Raw genomic sequence first — 20879 nt, 5'->3', positions numbered from 1 at the left:
AGTGAGGGCTGCATATGACAGAGGAAGAAACATAATTTCTGAAGAAGGTTGCAAGGCACTTGGTAATGTGTAGGTCAAAATCAGCTTTTTAATTACAACACAAAACCAAACAAACAGCACCCAAGATAAGAACTGTTAATGTGAGCTGCCCTAGGGAGCCATTCATGAGCATAGTGAACTGCTGTACGTAGATTTAAGTTTCAGTTTAAATTAAGCTGGGCTTAAGTGCACATACATCTAGTGGAGTGCAGTGGCGAAGTGTGCATTTGAAAGGTGTAAACCAAATCCCATGGTCAAGTTCATTTTGTTGTATTTCCCTCTCTGACAATATTGCCCCATGCCTTCTTGTTCAGCCAAAAGAGACAGGCAAACCAGCTCAGATACTGCAAATTCAGGCAATAAGTTTGGGAACAGTGAGTTTGCCCTTTTTTCTGAAATACCTCAACAGACAGACAAGAGATTATGTCCCTCATGAGTATATCTTTTCTGGTTCTTGGTTTTTTTTTTTTTCTGAGAAATGTGTTTTGGAATGCTCATTTATTTTTCTCTTGCTATGAATATAACAGTACTAGCTCTTGTGGTTTGCTTTCCTTTGTAAAGGCAGGCCTCTGTGAAGCAGAACAGGAACAAATGAGGAAAATTCTCTACCAGAAGGAGTCCAACTACAACAGACTTAAAAGGGCCAAAATGGACAAATCCATGTTTGTGAAAATCAAGACTCTGGGTATTGGTGCGTTTGGAGAAGTGTGCCTGGCCTGCAAAGTGGACACCCATGCCCTCTATGCCATGAAGACTCTGCGAAAGAAAGATGTGCTGAACCGGAATCAGGTGGCTCATGTCAAGGCAGAGAGGGACATACTTGCTGAGGCAGACAATGAGTGGGTGGTTAAACTCTACTATTCCTTCCAAGATAAAGACAATCTGTACTTTGTGATGGACTACATCCCTGGTGGGGATATGATGAGCCTGCTGATTCGGATGGAGGTCTTCCCAGAGCGTCTGGCTAGATTTTATATTGCAGAGCTCACCTTAGCCATAGAGAGTGTGCACAAAATGGGATTTATTCATCGAGACATCAAGCCTGACAACATTCTGATAGACCTTGATGGGCATATCAAGCTGACTGACTTTGGACTGTGTACAGGATTCAGGTGGACTCACAATTCAAAATACTATCAGAAAGGTAATCTTTTTACTCTTTTTCTAGGATGGTAGTGTGTTATTTGTTTTGAAACAAGCACCTACTTCTTGGCAGAAACATCAGATTAGGAAACTGGACAAGCAGTCAATGGCAATATAATGTATCTGTCTCTCTCTGACTCACTCATTTAGGTTGTTTCCAGTCCTTTTGTTTCAATGCTGTTCAAAACTCTGTCCACAAGAGGCCGTCCACTGCAGCAGCATTTTTCTTTCAGTTTATACTTGTTTGGAGGGTCTCTTTTGGTGGCAAAATGATTTAATCACAGATTTGGAATAGTCCATATGTATCCTGCATGTGCTGTTGAGTACTGGTGTCTATTGGCAAAAAGATCATAAACAATTGGTGTAGCTAACTTAAGTATACTGCATAGTTCTGTGTCCCCCATATTGAACTATACTTCCTTGTGCTGAGACAGAGACATTTTGTTGGACATTTTGTATGGAAAACCAATTGTGAATGGGAGGGCATTAAAAATACCTTGAGTTTAAAGTTTAAATGCTGTTTTTCACCAAGAGCAGGAGATGGCTCTGGGTAAATACTTCTCTGTGTGTTGAGTTTTATGACCATGAATGTGAACTTTCTCTCCCATTTGAAAGGGAGCCATATCAGACAAGACAGCATGGAGCCCAGTGATCTTTGGGATGATGTGTCCAACTGTCGATGTGGAGATAGGCTGAAGACATTGGAACAAAGAGCTAAGAAGCAGCATCAGAGATGTCTGGCCCACTCGTTAGTTGGGACCCCTAATTACATTGCTCCTGAAGTCCTGCTTCGTAAAGGTAGGTAAACCTGTATTTTTCTTCTGTTTCACTTTTTTTTTCCTTGCATAAGCTTGCTGCTTTGGAAGACTGTCATTCTGGAGACCACAAACACTTAGCTCAGATTAAAGAGAACTCCTCATGCTCCAGTGTTCAGCATCACTTCACTGACATTGGGGGTGGCCGTACTTTGTGTGTGTAATGTCCACACTCTGAGGCCTTTGAGTGAGGCTGCTAATAAATATGTTGGATAATTTTAATAGAGATGCTTTTCAGTATGAAGTAGATTATCTGTACTCATGGAGTACAACTCTGAGCCCTATCAGGCTTACACAGACCAGTGAATAGCCAGCTGATAGTTCTGGATCACTGATTCAGATGGGCCACTTAAGTATGGATGATGTAAACTTGTGGAAATATGTCCTCCACATTTCCAGCCAGAACCTGTGGATTCCAACAGAAAGTTTTCCACCATTTACTCTGGACACCCTGCATTCAAAAGCTTAGCTTGAGAAATTGGGACAGTACTTGGTGACTATCCATGCAGAACTGACATGGTTGCATGTAGTAAGGAGATTAGGTATTCAGAGTTGTCTGCAACTAAATCCTCAGCCTAATCTTTTCTAACAGAGATTTCACATTGGATCCTACATCATCTGATGACACAAATTCCAGTAAAATCAGTGTTTAAATCCTTTTTTTTTAGATCTTAAACATATACCTTATTAGTCTTGTCACAGCAATTAAGTGATTAAAGTTGTTCCCTTTCTTGAAACTTGCTCAGAAAGTCGTGGCTTTCTTCTGTCTGTAGAGCCAGACTGTGTCTTTCAGCAGCTTTTCAAAGTCATGGAGTCACCTCCACTGAACCTAGGGTGGACAACAGTTGTTAAACATTTTTGTATTCTTTGAGGTTCAGTTTGTGCTTCGCGGCTGTGGGACTGGGCACAAATAAAACCTCCTTCATTCTTTCTAATGATAGTTTCATGACTCACTTTTGTTGAGAATTTATTCAGAAAAGTTCAAGGACAACATGATTTGATCTTGCTAACAGCAGTAGAATTCAGGTCAGCAAGCAGAAGTCACATACCTTTTGTCTGAGAAAAGGCAGAAGTTTGTTTTGTGTGATTTAATACTTAATTTCAAGTAGCTCTGTACACATTCTCCTTGGCTAGTGGAGGTCAACCTTTTGACTTGCCTTTCAGGATACACTCAGCTCTGTGACTGGTGGAGTGTTGGTGTGATCCTCTTTGAGATGTTGGTGGGACAGCCTCCTTTCCTGGCTCCTACACCCACAGAAACTCAGCTGAAGGTAAGTTGAAGCAAAGTTCCAGTCCATAGTAGCAAAATTTTAACCCTTCCCATCCCTTCCCCTTTTTCAGATCAGAAGTTCCTTAATACCTTTGTTACCTGCAGGTGATAAATTGGGAAAGCACACTGCACATTCCCTCACAGATTAAGCTGAGCCCTGAAGCAACTGATCTGATCACAAAGCTCTGCTGTGCTGCTGAGGACAGGCTTGGAAGAAATGGAGCAGATGATATTAAAGCCCATTCTTTCTTTCACTCTATGGACTTCTCTACTGATATCCGTAGGCAGCCAGCTCCCTATGTTCCAAAGATCAGCCATCCAATGGACACTTCAAATTTTGATCCAGTTGAAGAAGAAAGTCCTTGGAATGATGCTAGTGGTGACAGCACCAGGACCTGGGATCCACTAGCCTCTTCCAACAGCAAACACACAGAACATGCTTTTTATGAGTTCACTTTCCGAAGATTCTTTGATGACAATGGGTATCCGTTCAGGTATCCCAAACCTTCTGGAATGGAAGTTTGCCAGTCTGAGAAGTCTGATGTAGAAGACAAAGGTGTGGTGGATCAGACTGGAGCTTGTCAGCCTGTATATGTGTAAATTATTGTATAGAGTACTTCAGGTAAGACTAATCTCAAATCCGATAGATCCTTTAGAAGCTGATCCTGAGCATTTGTTCAGGTGTACTTTCAGCTGTGGCTGGAGACATCCTGGGGAGTAAAAGAAGCTTGCAGGGCCAGGTCCTAAAGAGGGCACTCTTGAAAGTTCAGGTCAGTTCTACTGTAAATAACTTTGTTGATAATTACACTTGAAATCCTGGTCTTCACCAAAATCTGCAAGGCCAGCAGTCTGTCTATTCTAGGCCTATTTTTATTTGAGGTCAGCACCCCCCTTACTCAGATTAACACTTACAGACTTCTGCAACTGTCAGCATTATTTTTTAAATGAATAAAGAGCACTTATATTTTGTTTATAGCAGGGTTTTTTTCCTACTAAATTATAGGGATTAACTTTGACAAATCATGCTGCTGTTCTTCTTTTCTACATTTTTATTTTATCCATAGCACTTACTTCACATTTAGGAAGATGCATAAAGCTGAAGAACATGTGATGAAAGGTCTCTGTGCAATAATGTAAGAAAGAAAAAAAAAGAAAAATGAAAAAAAAGAAAACTGCTCTCTAATTTTCTAAATTTACTGATGCCATTGTATTCACACCGTGATTTTTGTTTATTATATGTATTTTCCACATTTCAAAATTGTGACATAACCTTAAAGCTGCTTTATTTCCTTCTGCTTATTGGAGTGTAATAGAAAGTGTGAGCAAGTGGCAACTTGGGTGTGATTTCATTGTCTAGTGTGTGAAGAATGTTGCATGAGCAGTGGTTTTCTATTTGAAATGGCCTTTTCTTGCCATTCACAGGCAGGTCCTGTGGATTCATTTTTCTAAGGGTCTAAAATTAGACCATTTTAAACCGTGTGTTGATAATGTATTGTGTGGATGGTTTCCTCTTATGATTGTATCCAATATTAATTTTGTAAAACAGATTGCAAAGGTTATACCTGAGTAGTGATATTGTGGTCTGATGTAATAGATGATTTTAGCAAGCACACGTCACAGGCACACACGTTTGCCCACTGAGGATGAGCAGCCAGAGCATTGCAACGGAGCAGGTTTGTGGGGAGAGCCTGGATGGGGCTGGCACGGGCAGGGAGAGCACAGTCCTTGGCTCAGGCAGGGAGAGCACAGTCTTTGGCTGAGGCAGGGAGAGCACAGAGGCCGTGGCTCCAGCTGGCAGAGGCAGCACAGCATCCATACCAGAGCATCTCCCAACACGAGGCTCCCATAACACGTCGAGGCTGAGGCTGGGTCCCTGCAGCTCCACGGACACCTGTGGAACCTGGAGGTATGTGGCACATCAGACTCCACATGTAACAGGCTGTGTATCCATTTAGGATTCTAGTGTACTGACATTGCAAAATGTTGGCATTGTTGGTAGGTCATTCTGTCCCATTGTCTAGAGGTTAAAATGTTGCTGTGATGGAGCACAATAGGCCTTCATTTCTGTCAAATTATAGGCATACTTTGAAATACCCGTTCTTAACTACGTTAAAATATGCATTTTTCTTGTATGTATAAGTGAGAATTACTCAAGATGATATCAGAATACTAAAGATAATTAAGCCATACATATTTGCTTATATATTATATATAACTAAATAAGTAAACACACACAAAAATCCATAATTCAGATTAGTGTAACAGTCCTATTTAAAGTGATTGACCTAATAACATTTGAGGAAAACACTCCTTTAATGTGTTTTTGCTTTATTTTATTTTTAAATCTGGAGCTTCGTTATTTTTTCCGTATGTTATTCCACATATTATTCCTTAATGTTTTAGCATATCCTATTCTATCCATTGTTTAGATATCTAAGCAACAACATATGAATTCATCAGCCTAAACTAAACAAAAATGATTGTGTATTTGTTTACATTTGTATGAAAGGAATGTTCTGAGGTATGCAGTGCTTGTGTTGTGACAGTTCATGTAAGATTCAGTATTACTGCTTTTTTATATAGTAATGCCATTTTTTTGTTATTTACATCTATCTGACATTCTTTCATGTGGTAGGTTCTTTCTCAGGAACTCAATTTAACTGTTATTTATTGATATATCATTGCCTTTGAAAGCTTCTACTGGCAGAATTTATTAAAAATCTGAATCAAAATCTACAATGTGTTATGTGTTATTCAATCCTCCTTTAAGGCAGAAGTTTTAGTGGGTTTCTTTTTGTACTGTTATTGATGGGGTTGAGCTACAAACATGAGATCCAAATCTCATCTCTCCTGCAGCATTTGATGTGGAATCTCCAGGTACCTTCAGGCAATTTCATCTGTCCTCATGGCCCTTAAGAATAAGGAGCAGGATTCCAGGTAAAACTGGAGTGACCAGGTCAGTGGATGGAATAGATATGGAATGGAATGGATAAAACTGAACACAGTCAGTTTCTGTGCAGTGGTGGTGCTGTCAGGACAGCCACAACCCTGGCTTGCCCCCTCTGTCTGTTGCCTCTGATTCCTTTCTAAAATGTAAATAACTCACATGCACATACAGAGTCTTTGCAACTAAGCAAAACAACAGAAACCAGCCCAGAAGGAAACAGGTGCTTCCACCATTACTGATTTACAATCTGTGCTACAGGGAACAGAAGCCAACTCCCCTTTCACCTAAAGAAGAACTGATTTGAAAAACCAATCTTTCAAGTTTATCAGGCTCTATCTGTAAAAGGCTCTCGTCCTTTGCAGCGGTAAACAGAAACTTGGGACTAAATTTTATGAAATTTGGACAAGTAAACCTTGTGCCACATCCTGAGGCTGGCTCTAATTCTTGTTTCTGCTGAACTTCCTGCAAAATCAAGTATCTTCCTTTCAGAGGTTATAAAAACTCAGGGTTGCTATTAAAATACCTCTTCCTCAAAAACAAAGCAAACAAAAAAACACCCACAGATAACTTTATAAAAAATCAGAAAACTTTCTATAGCAGGGGTGCCAGGAACAGAAAGGAGCCTCTGCAAACCTTTCATACGTGTACTCTTCAGTGGGGCCAGATTTGCTGAGCATCAGCAACAATTCTTGAGAAGCAAATTATTCCTAGTGGGACGCAAAAGAAGTGGCAGTGGAAGTTATAACCAGGTGCCTAGCCTGAGCAGCATGAAAGCTAAATGAGGGAGAGAAGCATTTGACTTGTAAATGGAAATGGAAGAATGAGGCTATGCAGGAAGCAGGCGATAGCCTGGAACTGGATGGAAAACTGGTCTCATGAGCACAAGAAAATTCTTTTCCCTGTAATTTTTGAGGTATGAAATAACTGCCTTAAAAGCTTTCCTAGAGAAACTGCAACGAGAAGAGGAATTTAGAACATATAATTTAGTGCTATCCCAAAATGCAGAAGCATTGGCAGAAAATGGCAACTGTTACTAAATTTATTATTGGAATTAAAAATAATAAATCTTTCCCACAGGAAATAATCTTAGGAATAGATAATGTAGAAATAGCAACCATTAAAACACACACACACACACACCCAAAAAAAAGGGTAAAAATGTTTTTCCTGGCAGAGAAATCTGCTGCAGCACAGAACATGGAAACTGTGCCTACTTGGTGTTTCTGTTCCAAGCAGTGAATGAACAGTGGGCAGCTCTTTATAAAAACGGAGGATCTGATCCGTAAAGCTGGGGTCACCTTCTGTAAATGCAACAGTAGCTCCAGGCCTTGCAGGAGAAACTGGAGCCTGGTGCCACGGACAACAGAAATTTGAACGGACTGATGGATGTGCTGACTTGCAGCTCTCATGGTTTTCAAAAGTGTCTGGAGTGCTGTGAGATGAAAAATACCTGTGATGGTATCTATTATTTGTGTGAAGAAAATGGAGCTTCATGAAGCAGGCCTTGGATGATTTTAAGTGTTTCTCAAACTTCAGGGGGGCTCAAAAAACAGACTTAAGGCACTCCCCACCTCATCCCTATGACCCAAGAAAGCCCCAGGTACTTAGCTGTTGTAAGAAATGGGGAAATTGAATGTGCAAGAGGTACACATGGGCAGAGGGATACAGTTGATCCTGTTAGGCTGTGAGTGGCAGCCAGGAAAAAGACTTTAAAGGTGGTCCAGCCTTGCTGCAGCAAGCAGTGGTTACCCCATGGGGGTGCACGTGTTGGGGAGAACATTCTTGGCACCTCCTATTGGTCTCATCCTTATTGGGAGCACGCAGCAACCTTCCCAGGGTGTCCCTGCTGGACAGGAGGGAGCCTGCACATGTCCTCACAGTGAGCCAGGCTGCAGCTTTGTATGCTGCTGTACAGGGAAGGGAGGCTGCATTGCTGCCCTGCTCCCACGCCAGCTCCATCCCTGGGCTGCTTTAGAGCAAAGGGGAGCAGCAGCTCATCCCAGTGCTGCTGGTCTGCCCAGCCAAGTGCCACAAAGCTCACTATGTGCCACAAAGTGTAGCCACAGATGGAAAGCTTTTCCCCTAAACTCCTGGCAGTTCCTATGAAGGCCACATCAACTGTCCCAGAAATATGCTTGTCTTAAGTTATAGTGCTTTTTTTTTCTCCTGCTTTTATGCTGTTGGGCAGCTACAGGTGAGGTTTTTTTCCTTTCTTTTTTCGGGCAACAGTTGGCTGCACAATTCTGCTACTTTCCAAAGGGAGCTCTGATACCTTTCTTTGGCCAGAGGAGAAAATGAGCTGGAAAGGAGAAGGATCTGCAGGTGACTCAGTAACATGACAAAGTTAACTCACTTAAGTGGGTTATCTTTAGTAATGCAAAGTCTGAAAATGAAATCACTGCTTCTGAGGGCAGCCTCTCCTCAGCCTCTCATGGTGGCCTCATGCTCTGGTAAGTTACTGTGTCTTCTTGACAGCTGCTTTCCATAGTATTGGTCATTCTTGGCCTCAATAGCAGCAGTTAGCTCAGCTCAGCAATGCCTGTGGCTTTTACTGGTCTGATGCCAATTTCAAAGCAGTTAATTTCCCTAAAAAGAGACCTGATCGTGCTCAATAGTACAGCCAGCAAAAAGGAAAGGAGGGAATACACATTTACCTTTTACGTGTCTAACTTTGCTACTAGGACCTTGGCACAAGAACAAAAGTGTGCATTGGCACATTCTTATGAAAGGCTCAGTTGTCCAGTATTTCACAGGTATGTTCTCCAGCTATTTATGAGTTTGGGTTTGCCTCAACACTGAAGGATGGGTAAGAGGTGTTTTGGTTTGGTTTTCTAGGCATGAAATCTAACAGCTAAGAAAGGTCAAAATTCAACTTCAGAAGCACCTGTGTAGAGTGTGGTTTACCCTGATGTTATGACAGAATTCCAACAAAAGGAAGGGTTTTTTTATAGGAGGAACTCACTTGAGTGGAAACCAAGAAGACTGCAGATATCCAAGCTCACCAGGGACTGGCAGGAAGAGCAGTGAGTATCAAGGCTGGCTTTGCAGCTGCATCTGCTTTGGCTAAGGTCAGAGGTGAACAGACAATAGAAGCACAGAAATGTCACAGTTGGCAAAGCCTTATGGAGATCTGAAGTCCGACCTGCAAATCACTGTGGGCTGCAGCTGCGATGGGACTGGCCAGCCAGACTTTTGTCCAGGGAAAGCTTCCAGAGATGAGGCATCCTCCCACAGCACAAGGGCCTGAGGCTGAGTGGAACAGAAGATGGCTGTCACCACCCAGATCTGCTGGTCCCCAAGCCCTTGGGAGCCTGGCTGTGGGGGTTCCATGGTTGTTCTTCTTGGCATCGTGGCCCTGCTCAGAAGCCTTGTATCACCACTGAGTGCTGTACCACAGCTGCAGGAATGCATAGTCAGACAGTGCCCAGCCAAAAGGTCCTTAAAGGAAGTATGGCTGAAGGGCTGCATGAAGGATTCTGGAGCTGTTAAGGTGTTGGGGCACAGACCACCCTGGCTGTTCCCAGCCTTTGCCCACCACTGAGCAGAGCTATGCAGAACACAGCTCTCACCTAAAAGGAGCCCATTTCAGAAAATGTGCACCTGCACAGCCATAGGTGAATGAGGTGACTGCCACAGATCAGGCACCTTTTCACAGGCAGAAGTGCCAGATAAATGGCAGAGCACTGATAGGAATAATGATCTGCTGCAAATCTAGTGGGACACACATGGCATGTCACCAAGAGGAATAATAATGCCTTTTCTATATCCATCTTCTCAATGTCCTTATCTCTGCTGTGCAGAGGGACTGTAACACTGACACGTGTCAGTGCTCTGTCCCCCAAATGCTTAATTCTGGAAGAATTATCTAAATAAAAGTATGTCCCAGAAGAAAGTTGTCTTTCCATTCCCAGGGATTGGCTGGGGACAGGCTGTTTCCCTCAGGGAAACTATTTGTGTTGTTGAAGACCAATTCCCTGGGCAGAAGGAGGCAAATTGAAATCCATAGTGGGTTTTCTTCCCCCAAAGAAAATACTTCACATAGGAAAATATTGGTTTGACAAAATGGAAATGTTTTGTGAGAACTTAACAGTGCATTTACAATCATATATCTGAAACATGGTAAAAATATTTTGTTTCCAAAGAAATCAAACCAAAAATGTAATAAAAAAGCAAAGGGCTTGTATTTTATATTTAACACACTATATTCAGAATTGCAAACATTAAAATGAACTGCTGTGACTATATCATTTTGAAGTTTCCAGAACAGATTTTGGAAATACAATTTCTTGGAAATTTCCAACTGTGCATTCCAATTTAGGCTGAAGGATTGTTTTAACATTCAATTTCCCACATAGCAGGACCTGCCAACTTAAACTAGCTCTGAAAATAACAAAAGAGGTCAAACAAATCCAGCTAATATCTGAAATTGAAATGAACTTAATTGACATCCTGCATGTAGCTCTGACATTATCAATCTTCTTGCCCTCTTCTGAAGTTTAATCCATATTCTAGCCAGGGCTGGGAATGGGAATCACAGCAGGAGGGGTTCTGAGGATGTGATGGTCCGAGCCAGTGCCTGCAGTGCTGTCAGTGAAGGGTGTCACGCTCTGGGGACAGACCAGAAGCACACAGAGCAGCACCCTCAGCCTGATTTGGGGCTGGCCAAGCTGCTGGGCCTGCTCCACACAGCCCATTCCTGTGGCTGAGCTGATCGCTGGGAAGCATCGCTTTGTGTAGTGCCAGAGCAGGACAAGCAAAGGTTTTTTACCCGTGCTTGTATCTGAGGCACTGACACTGCTGTGCACACAGTTTGCTTTAGTTTGTTGAAGTGCTGTGGTTTGCTGTTTTGGAAGTATTGTTTTCTGTGGTTGAGCTAAGGGAACAGTGGTGGCTGGAATTGGTGTCCAAGAGGCTGCTTGTTTGCAGCAAAGCAGGAATGTCTTGTTATTGCTGTTTTCAAAACGAACCATAGCCCAGATGTGCTTGGCAGCTTTCCCAGTGGAAGGTAAAAACTGACAAGATGTAGTGATGTGAAAGTATTTCAGGGCTGGCAGGTTTAAGGGCTTTAACCCAAGGCCCTGGGCATACGAGCAGGAGCCAGTGTGGTGCAAGGGCAGGAATCCTTACACCTGCTGTGGCAGTCACCACTCCTAAAGCCAAGTGGTACCCAAGCATTTGTGCCCATACTAGAGGCACTAGTGGACTAATGTCCCATCCCCTAGGGATATTTTTATGTCCCCACTAGTTGGGACAGCCTGACACAGGGCCAGTGAGTAGCTAAGCAGCGTGCATTGTAATGACCCAGGAGATTTGTAATCTTGCTACTACAGAAAGACACATTGGGGGCCATGGAGCCACCCAGGGTGCTAGCCAAGCCTATGTCTCTACTGTCACAGCTAAGCATGGCAGGTACCAGGCTGAGAATGGCATGTGCTGCCCACAGGAAAAAATATTCTGGAGTGCCTCCATATTTCATATCCCCATAAACTGGTGCTGTTTGATGGAGGGGCCTCCTGGTGTTCTTTGACTGAAATCAAATTCCACATGGCAATCATGACCAACCCCTGCCTTATGTAGCTCCCTAATCAAAGCCAATTCCATATTCCTAGCAGCCTTGCCCTTGGCCTTGGTAATAAATAGAGTCACGACCTTGAAGCCTGTAACTCAAAGTCACAGCAAAATGAAGAACCTCAAGCAGGTTGGAGGTGACTGGAGGCAGCCTGCTGAGCAACCATGACAGCAGCGCCTCTCTCTGCAGTGTTTTGCTCCTGTGTTTGGTTTCTATTAAATTCAGCCCACTTCAAGATCTCCTTCTCAGGGTGAGAAACCTGGTGGCAAGCTGCAAAAATTCTAATTGCTCAGTGTGGCAATAACTTGGAGAGTTTTATAACAGCTGGCTTGAGAATCAGCTGATTTAATATGTGGCTTTGCCAAAGCAGAGTATATTGCTTCCAGCACATTCCTGCTTTGGTTCCTGTAAGACACCTTGAGATGACCTTATGCTGCCTGCTCTGAGTTCAGCACAGGGGGTTGGACCTGCAGGACTCCTTCCAGCCTTGGGACTGTGGGATTTTGGGCCAAGGATGACAAGAAGCTTCTGGAGGCTCCCCTGGCCAGAAGGTGGAAGTCTCAGTGCAGAAAAAAAAAAAAAAAAAAAAAAAAAAAAAAAAAAAAAAAAAAAAAAAAAAAAAGAACCAATAATTAAGATGGAAAGCAGTTTATTTGGAAGAAAAACTATTCTAGCAGCTGAGTAGCACTAGGGAAAAGCTTGAACCATGAAGCTTTGCAGTGAGTAGCAAGAAGAAAACAGTGCTGATCAGTGGGCTTAGGAGTCACTTTGTGGTAAGGACAAGTCGTGGTGTGGCACAGACAGCAACTGGACAATCCCAGTGACAGCAGCTGGAGCTCAAGGGGCAGGGAGGAAACTTTCCAAAACAGACTGGAGATCTCTGGTTCTGTCTGCTCTTTTCTGATACATTGAAATTCACTTTGCAGCTCAATGACTGACTTAAATTAAATGATTAACATCCTCACTCTTACAGAAAGCATCCTCATCCCTTTATTATGAATTTAAATGTTACTTTGCATTTTCTGAGTGTCAACATGCGTAATCAGGCTTGACTTCCTTTTGAGAAATATCAATAAAATAAGAGCTTCTACTGTCAGGCCTTGGCACAATTCCCAGTCATTGAGCTACTTGAAACAACATTTGTCATTGCTAAAAACCATTTCTGAAAACAACACGAACTGCACTGTAGAAGTTTAACTGCTGCCCTCTTTTGGGTAGGATAATTACTGCTTGTCTCTGTCAGGATGCTCTACCGCCAAAAGACATGGAATTAACTCTGAGTCGGGAGCACAGTGGTGGAATGGTTCTGTACACAGCATAATGTCCTTGAACAGCCCAAATTCCACATGCTGCTTGTATTTTACAATCAGCAGTGGCTTGCCTATGAAGGATTTATGCAATCAGTGGTGATTTCTTTGTCCCTCTGTTCTTTTACAGTTCCTGTGGGCACTGAACAACTCTATGCTGCAGGACAGTGTGGATCACAAACTCAGATTGCAGGCTGAGTTGTAAATGAGTTTTAATTGCTTGTGGAATACTAGGGAGATTAGTGCAGATTTATCCAGTCTCCATAGCCTGATTTTCAGATGGTTTTCTCTTGTGCTGGGAAGCCCAGAGTTAATATGTACTTATATTAACATGAACATATTGTGCTTCTATTAATATTCTTTCCCCTAGTGTCTGTATTTATTTTTAAAGCAAGTAACAGCAGTTAAGTGGTCACAAGGGGAACAACCAAAATCTGTCAGAGAAGATACTGTTAAATGTCCTGAGACAAAAGCAGTAGAAATGTAAAGACAGGAAAGGATGTTTGAAACTCAGGGAAAAGACATTAAAGAACACCTGTCTGTGCCTTTGCAAATCAGCTTGTAGTTTATTTTTAAATCCTGGGATATGAGTCAAAAGTGAAACATTTTCCTTTAAGGCTTTGCAGAGGCAGCTGCAGCTGACTGTGAGAAGAACAAGAGGGCACTAGTGTGGAATCAGTGGAGATTTTGGGGAAAATACCTGTGCCTGGGTGGCGGGCTTTCCTTCCTCTGCCACTCTTCCTTTCAGTGGACAAAAAGTGAAACAAGGGAAATGCAGGTTCAGAAAATGTGTTGTTCTGTGTTTTCTCCAGCCTGCCCTTGCCTTTGGCTTCACTTGTAGCACTGAGACTAAGCAGAGGGGATGCAAAGGCTTGTCTCTAGGATTATCTTCCCTCTCCCGAACAGAATCTTGAATAGTGGCTTGAAAGATGAATGTATCACATGTCAAATCTGTGGAAGAAGCTGAAACACAATTCCTAAATGTGTTTATAAGCATTTGATTTCTTAGTTGCCTCTCCTTCATTTAGACAGCTCTGGCAATTCTCAGGTTGCTGCACAGATACCACAAACTGTCGCCCCATCCCACGTGCAAATCCCATGGAGTCTCTGAATTCCTGGCGCAAAGACACTCAAACACCAAACCTTGCTCCACTCCTTACAGGTTGCTGAGGATCCTTTTTCAAGCTTCAAGGTTGGCACAAAAGAAGATTCTCACTGTAGACAAGGTAGTGCTTACCTGACCAGGACAGACTATTTTGCTAAACATGTTCTGGTATCTGTAAGGAAAAGGGTGGCTAATTGTGTCTCACTGGAGTCCTGAAGTGGGGCATAGGGTGAAGTTCCTGTGAAAGAATGCAATTTTTTAGTTTCTTTATTCCATATCTGAAGGTATATGCTACTGTATAATTGTATAATTTTGTATTAGTTTTCTGCAGGAGATGTTTTGGTAAATGCATATATTATCCTTTAAAGGAGTGCCTTGTTAACTGGAGATAGTTGGTCCTTCTCTAGCTTGATATTGCCGTTTATACAAAATAAAACATCTTTAACATGTGAAATGAAGAGAACTTCCACTTTATGAGAGCCAGTGCTCTGATGAAATGGACTGTCAGAAGAGGGGTAAGAGAAACTTTTGACTCCAGGAGATCTGAGGTCCAAGACCCTGGGCCCCTCTCCTACTTCCAGCCATGAGGCCACTGACTATGCTCAAGCAAAAGCAGCCTCCTTTTTGTTCACAGGTGAGAAATCTGGGATTTGGGTGTCTCTTGCCCACAAACAGATTGCAGAGCTCTGGTCAGAGGTGCCAAATAGATGACATAGGCATTGGATTTTTTCTCTAGACCAAAACTGGTTGTCTCTGGTGGTTCTTTCAACAAATGACTGCATTTATTATAAGTTTCTAATAAGATATTCAGCTCATCCTAAGAATTATTTATGGGACCTGGCTGTGTACTTTGAAGTGATAGCACAAGTTCAGGCACTGATGTCCCTTTTGTTGATCTACTCTTGGTGATTTTTAAGGCTGAGGTCTGGATGTCCTCAACATCTGCTGATGCTAATGGGAGCTGAGAGCACCCCATGAACTCACTAGATTAAGTGCTAACCTTAATAACTGCTGATCTAAATGTTCCCAGTCCAGCAGCCAAGGACAGGAAAAATGTTCTGGAAATTTAATTTAATCTCTCAGCAGGAGTATCCTGCATGGGACTCATCCCTGCTGCTGGACTGTCATCTCACAGAATGCCTCAGGCACCACCGTTGAGGGACCTGCTGATTCTGCCTTGAAATCTCATTCTAAATGTGATCCCTTTAGGTGTTATTTGGCTTTCATGTAACTGCAACCAAGTTAACTGTGCAAAAATTTATGTTCATTCATGGTGTCTACGCCCTCATGAACTGGGCGGAGAGGAGGATGCATTGTTTAGTAACTGTGTAGCCCAAGGGTAATCACATCCCACAGGCTTGCTACATTGGAAAACCATTTTGTGGAATAAAATGCAGTGATGATAATAATCCCCAGATGCTGTAGGAGATGGAAGCCAAAGCTGTGGTTGGTAAAGGCCATCTTGTGGTAAGGCACTCGTGTTGTCATTTTAAAATGGTCCATCAGGAGATGCCCTTAGGTTAAAGAAATAACTTGAGCCACCCCCAGCCTTTCTGATGGTATTTTAGGGACCCAAAAGTGAAGATGACATTTTCCAGTAGGCACATACTGGGCAAGGGCTTGACAACAGGGACGAGTGACAGTCTGGCCCCAGTAAGAGGGTGAGTCAGGCTGCCAGGAAAAATGGATTTTTTCTTTTTGAGGTAGATTTTAGGAACTTCTCTCATTTCAAATTTAATTGCCTGGCAGTTTCAAAAATTGTGTCCAAGAATGCTTTTTAAAATAAATACCATAGTTATGACAACTCCACAGATATGCTAAAACAAGACTAACAAATCTGCTAAACACAGGCTGGTCATCTTCACACCAGAGCAGAGCACAGCAGGCTGCTGTACAGCAAGTCAAAGAAGGGAACAGGGTGCTGCCAGACCTCACTAACTTTGGAAACTGTAATGGAGATGCTCCATTGTAGCATATTTTGGGCAAAGTGCAGGCGTGAACACTACCAGTGTTCTTTGAAGCAAAGCCAAGATAGCTGTAACCTCACAAGTAGTTTACAACAAAGTTATACCATGTGTGCCAGCAACGAACTGATGGTCTTTGAAATTTTCCAAATGTGAAACTCAGTAAGAAGAGTTCTTATTTCACTTTAATATCTTGCTTTATACTGATGAAGCCTTGAATTTGAACTCCATTATGTATTACTTGTATATTATTCTCACTGCAGGCTTAATCAATGTCTAACGAGAGGAACTTACCTATCTAATTTTTAATACTCAGTTTTCAAAAAAGCATCTGCTCATAGAGTTGGCTATAAGGTCAACTCTGCTTTAAGTAACAAGTGAGAGCAAAGTATTTGAAAAGTAGTTCCAGTACATTAAATAATAATATTTTAAAAAAACAAAAAAAAACAACAACAACAAAAAAACCCCACCAAAACAAAAGCGCGCAGAAAGGTCATCTCTTCCTGCCAGAGAAACTGGATGAATGACTATGTTACTCTGGAGACTACTCTTGCTTGATTGGTCAGACCTACCCTGTTTTTTTCCTGTCTGGATCTCAGTTTAGGGGTCATTGTCCCCATCCAACAACCTTTCAGTCTGTGGTTATGTAAAAGAACAGATTGATGATGTGGAGAACCTCAACTGTATCAGGTGAGGAGGAGTGTGCAGAGGACTACTGCTCAAGCTGGGCAGAGGAGACAATTTTTCTTTTGCCTTTAGTTGTGCTAGACCAGCTGTTCTGCCTCCATTGCAAATATTCAGTACCTCTGGAGTAAGTGCAACAATGTCTTACATGGAAAGAAGATATGAGAAAAAGAGGGATGAGATCCAAACATAGGCAGCTGGTGTTCTCTTAGGCAGCCTCAGGTAGTCCATGGAGAAGTTTACTAGCAGTGTCTGGATGCAGTCCTGACTTAAACAGGCCATGGAGGCTGAACAGTGCTGTAGCTTCCAGAAGAGATTCCTCCAGTTGAGGATGATATTGATCAGCTGAGAGGCTACCTGGCTGCTCCAAGCAAGAAGGGAGTGTTTTGCTGAAACTGCTTCATGAAATAGAGAGAAGGTGGGTGCCTCTGGGACCCCACTTCCCTCCAAACAGTGTAATGATTTTTCTAAGAAGCTGCCTCCAGCAGTGACAGATGTTGAAGGGATCTCTTGGGTGTTTCTCATGCCTCTCCTGCTTGCTCTTGCCATTTCACATCGTGACACAGTGCAGCTGCCATCTCTCCAAAATATTGAAGAGATGTCCTGTTTCAAGAGCACCATATTCACCAAAATATTTACAACAGAGAAACCAGGTTCACCCCTTCTAAATAAAGATGAATGCAGTTGCAAGAGTGGCTGAAAAGAAAGTAAATTGCTTGTTCCCAAATAAAAGGTAATGCAGATGCCATGATTATTCCATGATTTCAACAACACGGAGAAAATATGACTGATACATACAGCTATGTTGGAGTGGGTACATCAGCCTCCAGTGCATTTCCTGACAGTTTAGTAATGACCATTTCCTGGCTAATAAACACAGCCCTGTAGCTTATTTGCCTTAATCACCTTGGCCTTCCGCTTCAGAGTTCATCCAGTCCAAAACAATGTTGTTGCTTTTCTTCTTTCTTTCTTCCTTTGTTTTATTTTTCAGACACATCCTGATGTCATAACAACAGCTAGCAAAGTAACAGGACGGGGGACATTACATTGTTTGAACTGTTCTAGTGTCCCTTTGCTGGATGCCACAGACCTGCTATTGCCTGTTGTGTTGTGTTTCTTCCCATTTTCCAACATATAAGCACTAATGCATATTTTACTGCAATTATTCTTGAGGGGTTATTTCTAGATGCAGTTGCTGACAGTAAGTTATACTGATGGTAGCAAATAAAACAAATTCTGTGCTAACAGCTTTAAAGAATGGAAAGGTTCAAAACAGCAGCCATAGAAAGAGGAAACACAGTTTTAACCTGATTCCTGTCACATTTACTGTCCCAACAACCCAACAGAAACTGCCTTCAGCATTTTGTTCAATGCACAAATCCTTTGAATGCCCAACACAAACTGACCAAATTTAACTCAGCATGAAACCTTCTTGTTACATATGTGGCATTTCTCCCTCCTTTATCTGTACCAAAAGTTTATTTGGATGACACCATTTTCTCAAGGTAAAGGACAATTTTTAGTTGGTATTTCTGCACACAAAATGTCACTTCAAAGCCTTAGAATTGTCTTGTTTCGCTGCATTTTATTGTGACACCCTGAAAACTTGACCCCTCTGGCCCGTTGAACAATTAGAGTCTGAGGAAAACCATCCTCCAAGTAAATCACCAATACTACTCTCCTTGAGGCTAACAGAACTATTTATCTCAGTTGCTCTAGTCATTTAGGCAAGACTGTTTACTCTGATGCTCACTTTCAAGTGACACATTATGTAGAATTACTGAAAATGTGCTGGCAGACACTCCAGCTAAGAATAATGTGAAGCAGGTGATTTGCACAGGGAGAACTTCTGCTTATTAAGATGAGTAATGCAACAAATGATCTTGTCTTCTTCCTTTAAACTCCTAATTGGGAATATTTTCTTTATGGCAAATTATTCATACATTATGAATTTGCTTTTGAAATTTTAAGTTTTAAGATAAACTGTCACAGCATGTAGAAATCATGTGTAGATACTGATTATGAATTAGGATTGCTGCCTTCCATTCACCAAAGCAGGACCCTTACCTACTGTTTTTGATTGTAGAGGGCAAATACTCTCAATATTTAAATTTGACATTGGTTGTTCATTCACTAAGTTTTGTTGGGTTTTTTTTTTTAGTTTAAGCTGGCTTTAAACTTGAATTGTTTTCATACAGTAAATTCGTAATGAATTTACCAATGGCCCCCAAATTCCCAAGCCAATTCCCCCAATTCCCAAACCCAATTCAGCCCCTGAAGAGTAGGAGTGATCCTGTGAAATTAATGGTATTTAGGAAGCAAATTTTAAAAATATGTAAGATACAAAATGTATGTCTATTATGAGATGTTATTGTTCTTTCCTCAATGGGTATTGTTTTGAGGGGAAGACTAGGCTAATAATAAGACTGCTGGAGCTGTGATGTGACATTCAGGAGCTGCACTATCTGAATATGTGCTCACTCTTCCTATTGGCTTTTAAGCCCCATGTCATTCTCTTCATGGGACAGAGGTTTTTGTGACCATGGGACCTTCCAGATTAGGGAATTAATCTTGCTGAAAAATAAACCTGGAGGGATGACTTTGGTTTGGGGTTTTTTTTGGTTAGGAAAGCTGACTGCAAGGGTCAGTGTGCAGCCTCACAAATGTTTGTGCCAGAACAGTGCTGGAGGCGATGAAGATGAAGCAATGGCAGGATTCAAATATTGCCTGTTGGATTTGCTGCTGCCCACTGCTCCTGGAATGTCCCCTTGGTTGTGCTGGCATAACTGAGCCACTGGTCAGTACACTGAGAGGAGAGAGCTTAGGACAAAAAACAAAGCAGTGGAGCACTGGCTGCTAATTTTAGCTGTATTGATTTTCTGAACCACTTCAGTGCATGGTGACATGGACAGTCATGCCAGCATAGCGGAGGAGCACAGGGAAGTGCAGGGAATGGAATGATAGTGTCAGGGTGGGGACTGCCAGAAGTGCTACTCTAGCTGAAAAATGTCAGTGTAATCCTATTGAAAGTCACTGCAGGAAAATCCATTAGCACAGTCTGGCCTGTCACGAGTCATCAGTCTCCACATTACTGTTTTTCTTTCGGAGCAGATCACACTCTGATTTCAGGGCATCAGCTTGCACCTCGAATCCTGCCCTGTGCACAGGCTTCCATGGGAATTACACCCAGAACAGGTCTCAAGGTTTTGCACATGTAAGACCAGGAGCTCACCAAGAAAAAAAGATTATTCCATCAATTCAATATTATGTTTTCCTTTATTCGCAAAAATATTTGCAAGCAACAGCAATTTTAACAGACTTAGTTTGGGAAGCTATGTTCCCAGGAAATTTCATCTGTTTACTAAAAATATGCCTTTGACAAGTCAAGGCTGCTTATCTATAAGATATAATACTTTATATCATAATGTAATATTTCAATTTCTTTATGGCTAACCAGATTATTATGTATTTGCTCTTCCGGTTGAAGCAAATGTAATTACAAAACAAACTGCTGTGTGGTTAAATAAATCAAAACCTTTCTCTGAAGAAACAAATGCAACTTTCCCTGAATTTATCTGCATAATCGTATGAATGTAACTTTGCTGACAACATTACACATGGACAACTGATAATGAAATCATTGTTGGAATCCTTTTTACTACACATTCCTCTTCTAGCTGGGAAAGAAGACAGGGAATTTGTGACGTGAGAAAATGGTGATGGATTCAAGGAGTTGAAGCACATTCTGACAGTGCCTTGGCTCATAAAATCTTCATACCCATACTGCTCAAAATACTTGTCTTCAACCCCAGCCATCGTGTGAATCCATGTCCTAAATCAGCTGCAGAGCTAAAGGGTTAAGGGGCTGCCATGATTGTTCTTGTTTTGTAAAATAACTCTATGCTGAAATGCATAGGTCACTAAACCTTTTCTGTGTATCTGACAAACTTGTTGAATTGATACTTAAAAAGAGGACACAAAAATGCATGGAAAATTGTGCAATGCTATGCTAATGTTTCACTAATATGTTTTCTGT

At 41.9% G+C, this 20879-nt stretch overlaps 1 protein-coding gene across 1 annotated transcript in view; it reads left to right on the top strand.

Annotated features, from left to right (window-relative positions):
* LATS2 (large tumor suppressor kinase 2) overlaps nt 1-5999 on the top strand; it is a 46113-nt gene extending 40114 nt beyond the window's left edge. The window contains exons 5-8 of the mRNA XM_056493193.1: nt 601-1183; nt 1798-1980; nt 3162-3268; nt 3373-5999. Of these exons, the coding sequence (XP_056349168.1) occupies nt 601-1183; nt 1798-1980; nt 3162-3268; nt 3373-3867 (1368 nt within the window). The 3' untranslated portion in view covers nt 3868-5999. The remainder of the gene's footprint in view (nt 1-600; nt 1184-1797; nt 1981-3161; nt 3269-3372) is intronic.
* The last annotated feature ends 14880 nt before the right edge of the window (nt 6000-20879 follow it).

The sequence above is a fragment of the Oenanthe melanoleuca genome, chromosome 1 (genome assembly GCF_029582105.1).
Source record: "Oenanthe melanoleuca isolate GR-GAL-2019-014 chromosome 1, OMel1.0, whole genome shotgun sequence".
Classification (NCBI taxonomy): Eukaryota; Metazoa; Chordata; class Aves; order Passeriformes; family Muscicapidae; genus Oenanthe; species Oenanthe melanoleuca.
Note: the sequence above shows the minus strand (reverse complement) of the source record. Positions and strands in the feature narration are given on the sequence as shown.